Genomic DNA, 6,000 nt, shown 5'->3' with positions numbered 1-6,000 from the left:
TAACGAGCCTCGTGGAACGTAACATTACGCTCGGGAAGGCGACGAAGAGGCGCATTTCTAACGCGACTCACCTCCGAGAATCCTCTCGCGCTACAAAGAACAGAAAATAAAGGGACGCGCGCTGCACGGGTAGGCGACTCGCGACGTTCCTAGCCGTCCAACAGCACGGTACGAAATAACAGTGTATCGAAGAAGAACAGCCTGGCGGGAAAGCCCTGCGGCCGAAAGACACTTTTTCTTTGATTCGAACTCTTCGATCGCCGTATGATGGAGAGGAGAAACCTAAACGTAGAGAGAGAAAGAAAAAAAATGAAAATAATGATGGAAAGATGTAACTGGACTCGGAAGATCCGTCGTCGTTTTCAGGGTCCGTTTCTCTCAGGCATGCCGAGTGCTGGCTTCCCTTCCCAGACCCCCCCAAGCCTGTCGCCTCTCTCAGTCGCCGTGTCCGCGTGTAGAAATTCGACTTTCCGCTGCGTGCGTGCAGTGGTCGCGGGGCGGTCGGTCAATTCGAGGCCAACCAGAATCATCCCTCGGCCGCGCGGACACGGCAAGATTAAACCGTCCGATAAAGGCCATCCAAGACCTTTTGCAGATGCGCCAACGGAATACGATTTGAAGCTAGTAGCCGCATGTCGCGGAGACGCATTGGCAAAGCACAGAGACAGGGTGAAGGGGAGAGGGGGCGCGGGATGGCACAGGTATACGCGCGTGTGCGCGATGCGTCTGTCCAAGAGGGCATCCGGCAAAACTGGACTAAAACAAAAAAGCCTTGAATGAAATGAACTGGTTGTTCCTGAGGTGGATGAAGAAGACGCTGGGCGCTTCATCCGAGGGCGAGGGCAAAGAAATGCGCAGATAAAAAAGCGCGCTTTTTTTACTTCCCTCTAGAAATTAAGAGAGTTGGAGGAGAAACAAGGAACAAAAAACGAAACAGTCGAGAAAAAAATGCAAAGCTGAGTGAAAAGGAGGCGAGAAGAAACTGGTGAGCGCTGCATCACGAGTGGACGCCACTGCCTCTGGCTTCGAGTCACGTGACTGGCCAGGATTGGACAGCGTGGACGACGCGGGGATCCTTCGAGCACCGGGTATAAAAGCAGCTGTCCGGTCCGTGGAGATCATCACCGCTTCACTTTGCTCTCCTCTTCTCGTGGAAACAGCTAGCTGCCCCTTCATTCCGGCAAGATGATCAAGGTAAGACGGGCCCGCCAACGACTTCTCGTGACGACGGCACAAGAAAAGAAGACGTATAGCGCGGCGCTTCAGGACTTCCCGTAGTGTGCACGCCCCGGCATCGTCTTTCGCTGCTTCTTTGTTCTTCCCCGCCATTTACGTGCCCCAAGAATGCCACGGACTGGAATATTTTGCCGAGAAGAATGACAGGGATTCGCAGCGCAAGTTTTTACTTTTATCGCCCGAACGAAGGCCTTGTAGTTTGCAATGCGGAAGCCTCTGATCTTCCTGGCGGCCCTTACGGAATACGGCGCTTGCCTTAGTAAGGACCCGTATATGAACAGCTCTTAAAGACTCGTCTATTCAAGTAAATGAACAAGAACAGTAATTAATTATTATTACATGTGCTGCGGACTGGCTCTCACGTCTCAGTGCGGAGCATTATTAGGAGACAGTGTGCGAACGACTCTGGTTAATGTTGTGGACAAAGAGTTGATTGTACGAATTGAGGAATCTCATGTCGTCAGTATTACAAGATAGAGAAGAGGCAGAATTTTGCAGAGACAACGAATTAGTTTGCTTGCCTACGGCTGTTCGTTAACCTTTAGCAATTATTGACGTGCAGCAGGCTCGAAACTCTTCTTTTTTTTTAATCCTAACGGCACACTTCTCCCCAGATCGCCGCCATCCTTGCTCTGGCTGTTGCCGTCCAGGCTGTCCCAGTGAGGTTCAACGCCGAAGGCGACCTCGACACTGTGAGTACCTTGTCAACAACACGAATAATGTGTCAAGAAAACCTCGAGAGAAAAAGTACTTGCAGCGGATAACACTAGTGAAAATACTGAAAATAGTTGTAGAACGTTTCTTGAGTATGAACAGCAGCCCAAAGCTGCACGCTCGTTCAATTCATCGAGTTCAATGATACAGCTTCTACCCTAGTTAGCTTGCCAGCGGGACAACGCAGAAATTTTTTTTCAAGCAAAATATGTAAACCATAGCGACGATATGTTTCGTGCGCCCTACTATAGCGAAGGAAAGGGAAAGGGTAACTGCTGAGGATTGTAACTTTTCTTTCTGTTTCCGCGTGGCAGGCCGCCCAGACCTTCGCCCGTGCCGTCCTCGCCTCCGACGACCCCCTGAGCCAGCCGATCCCATACTCCTTCAAGCACGAGTCCAGCACCGAGGAGGGCACCCACACCCACGAGGAGAGCGGTGACGGCCAGGGCCGCGTGACCGGCAGCTACACCCTGACCCTCGCCGACGGCCGCCAGAGGACCGTCCGCTACACCGCCGACGAGAACGGCTTCCACCCCGAGATCGTCACCAACGAGCAGGGAACTGAGTCCAACAACCCAGCCGACGCCACCATCACCTCCAGCGCCCTGTCCGGCCCTGACGCCGCCCACGCCGCCGAGCCCGAGCGTCTCCGTCTCCTCGCCTCCGGGGGATTCAAGTCCAAGGCCTAAGCGGATGACCCACGAGCGCTCGCCCTAGAATAGCTGGCGGCGACGCGCGCGTCGCGGTCTGCGGCGCAGATCGTGAGGCTGCGCGTCGATCCCAACGCCGCCTCGTTTCCAGCGAGCGAAGATGCGAAATGGCTCTCTCTACCTATTTATAAGTTCGTCCCATCGCAGCACAATCTGCGCCCTTCGTCAGGTTCCCTCGTGAGAGAGACTGTCTACCCATTCGAACCAGGCGCCGTGCAAGACACGTCGTGCGATTCTAGGTTCTTACTCAGATATACCTTTAAAAAAAAGAAAGTATACGTTCCCGTCGTTTCCCGTGGTGGAGTGGCTGCCCTGGCCATTTCTTCGGTGCCGACAAGTGGCCGCGTGTTAGGAGAAAGGGAAAGGCCCCCGGTTACTCCCACCACTCTGGAACTGAAAACTGCCATCTTCGTTTTGTAACGTTGTGAAACCAGAACATGGAATCTTGATTGTCGTTTACAACGTCCTGTGTTTTGTCTCTGTGTCCCCGTGGCCTCGTGCAATCCTATATTTGTTCGGACCACTTTGTCCACTTTTTTATATTTTTCTTCGCTTCTCTCTTGCTATGCAAACGGTTAGCACGCGTTCCCGGGTCCCCGCCGTAGACTGAAGTTGCCCGATTGCTTTTTATGCTGTGGATGGAGCGGCTCTCTTAACCCCCTCTCAGGGCCTCCTCTCACGCAAGCCTAATACGCAAGCCAGCTTTAAGTAACATTTGCGGGTCACCTTATATACACATTGTACAAAGCCGTGTTTCTTTCTTTCTTCTCTTTTTTTCTCTCACCTTTCTCTATTTAACACTTCTTTTACAACACTGAAGCATTCCACTATTTGACGGTTGTGATAGGCCTGTCTATGTGTGCAATGGTTCGACGGGGGTAGTCGGCACTAGACACTTCAGCACCTAACTAGTACGTACGCCTTGCTCGTTATGTGTGTTCGTCTACGTCACTGTCCAGTGTTCCTCCAACTAGTTTGTGTGCACTTGTCAGTTCTCTGTACTGGTTTCATGAACAGCAAAATAAAACTGAAAGCAAGCCCTGTTTGAAACAGCACGCACATGCGAATCCTTCTTGTGCAGCTTGAAATAAGGTGCGATGCGCGGATCCTTTATCGCCGCTATCGAAATGCAGTATATTTATCATCCGGCAGCATTAGCACCAGTACAGCTAGATATGAAAAACTCAGCTAGTCTCTGTAGACTCCGATGTCAACAAGCCAGCATAAAAGTTTATTTTTGAGCCTTCATGCTCATTGGGCAAGGTACTTAAAATTGAGCGATGAAGGGAATAAATATCAGTGCCGACTTCACCTTTTCTTTAGAGCGCATGCTACGCAACCGTCGCCACGATCTGCCCTCATACTTTTGCTTCCTATGATTGCTTTTTTTTAGACTTTCGTTTTGTTAGACCACCTTCTAGCATCTCTCTATTGCAAGCTTTACAATGGTGCACGAATTTCTCTCATTATTAGAGATTTGCGCTCATTCATATAGATAGTGCCTGGGATGATTTGAAAGGTCAGATTACATTGGTAAGACATCAAGCATGTTTCTAGAGTGCGCATTATTAGCAAAGACCAACTAGCTTCATCAGAAGCTTGCTGAAATGCAGATGTATTTTCAATCCTACGTAAATGTGGTGGCTCTCTAGTGAACTTTCACATTTTTTTTTTCCTGGAGTTATACGGCCTGTCAGAAAAGGCAGCTAACCTGTCAGCAGTTGACAGCAGTTATTGAAGAATGAAACCTTGAGAACTACTGGAAAAAGCTGCTACGTGAAGCGTTCTCGACTTTACAGTACTTAAGAATGAATTACTTGAAGCATTTGGAGTGAACCGTCTTAGACTCACTTTAGAACGAGGTTGGCTTCGCGGTGGTTCGTACTTGCCCCGCTGATGTAACGTGTTGCAAGCACACTGGGCCTACGCTGTTCTTAATATGTTCGGAAAATAATGGGTTGTGAGCGCAGCGCATCCATGAAAAAGCCTTGTCGTTTAGTCTGACGAAGGTTCTATCTGCTCCCATCATGCAGCCTGGGCTTCTCTGGAAACAGCAGGAAGGGCAAAGTACTTGACGACACTTGTAATATATGGACAAGAATGCTTAACAGAAATAAGTTGACAGTTTAGACACCACAGTTCACACATGCTCGAGCAGCGGCTTTCTCGCCCCGTTTTCGAGGTCTGACGCCAATTGTCTTCGTAAGTTCACATTCGTTGTCCTCAACGCGATTCCAGCTGGTCGGCCAATCGCTACAGCGGCGTCCACTAGGTGACTAACTGCTGGATAGCGTGCAAAGCAAGCGAAATCTAGGCATGGCGCTCGCCACGGTGGCACCTACGTTTATTCAGAGTGTGGACGCGCGTGACTGCCGTTTATGAACGTACACGAAACAGTGAACGGTTTACATGCATCCACCCTCCATATGTTGGAACTGAACTCGGCAAAATGTGTTGAGCTCGTGTGCTAGCCTTCGTAGAACGCGAGTGTCAAGCAGGTAACGTCGCTACGGAGCGCTGTAACACTTGATCCTTTGTACTCAGCCAGCCGTCAGCAGGGAGTCTACTTGCAAGGACATGTTGTCCTTTGCTTGGTTTCTTAAGCCGCACAAATATTGACGCTATAATGTGGGCCGGCCCATAGGTTATTTGCGTGCATACGATTGTGCTTTGAAGTCCTCAAAGACCCATGGATGGATGCTAAGAGCGTCACCTTTGAAATGTGGCCATGGTAGTGTCACATGCTCGGTATTTTTTTTCTCTCCATATTTCTCTAACCAGTCTGTAAAACACGAGAGTACTTCCTAGATATCAGAAATCATCCCTTTTTCTTAAACACAACTTTTACTGACTTTTATACCAATTTTGAATCCTTTACGTGGGTGAGGGAACAAACGCGTGTTAATTACATCCTAGTCGAAATCAAAAGGAAGAAATGTGATTGGGCAGGGCATATAATGCGAAGGCAAGATAACCGCTGGTCTTTAAGGGTAACGGAGTGGATTCCAAGAGAAGGGAAGCGTAGCAGGGGTCGGCAGAAAGTTAGGTGGGTGGATGAGGTTAGGAAGTTTGCAGGCATAGGGTGGGCACAGCTGGCAAAGGACAGGGTTAATTGGAGAGACATGGGACAGGCCTTTGCCCTGCAGTGGGTGTAGTCAGGCTGATGGTGATAATAATTATGATGATGATGACGTGTACCTTTTAGGTCAGCGCTTTACTGTTAAGCCAGCAGTCATCCGACTATTTTTAGAAAAGGCTACTGCAGATACATTCAGATAACATTCGCTACTTCTAAACCCTAGGGCCTCGGTTTTAGACGAATCGTCCTCCATACAGCCCG

The 6,000-nt window shown here is 49.6% G+C and overlaps 1 protein-coding gene across 1 annotated transcript; it reads left to right on the top strand.

Moving 5' to 3' along the window:
• The first annotated feature begins 1,051 nt into the window (after positions 1-1,051).
• On the top strand, positions 1,052-2,933 carry LOC144098344 (cuticle protein 10.9-like). The gene is made up of 3 exons (XM_077630909.1): positions 1,052-1,194; positions 1,851-1,928; positions 2,265-2,933. The coding sequence occupies exons 1-3, from the start codon at positions 1,186-1,188 to the stop codon at positions 2,637-2,639; spliced, it is 462 nt and encodes a 153-aa protein (XP_077487035.1). The 5' UTR covers positions 1,052-1,185; the 3' UTR covers positions 2,640-2,933.
• The last annotated feature ends 3,067 nt before the right edge of the window (positions 2,934-6,000 follow it).

Source organism: Amblyomma americanum, chromosome 7 (genome assembly GCF_052857255.1).
Source record: "Amblyomma americanum isolate KBUSLIRL-KWMA chromosome 7, ASM5285725v1, whole genome shotgun sequence".
Taxonomy (NCBI): domain Eukaryota; kingdom Metazoa; phylum Arthropoda; class Arachnida; order Ixodida; family Ixodidae; genus Amblyomma; species Amblyomma americanum.
This window is presented reverse-complemented; position numbering and strand designations above follow the sequence as displayed.

What these genes read in the sequence shown, in the direction of transcription:
- LOC144098344 (XM_077630909.1), top strand. An exon ending in CCGAAGGCGACCTCGACACT is followed by an intron (nt 1,929 to 2,264) that starts GTGAGTACCTTG and finishes TCCGCGTGGCAG; the next exon opens with GCCGCCCAGACCTTCGCCCG.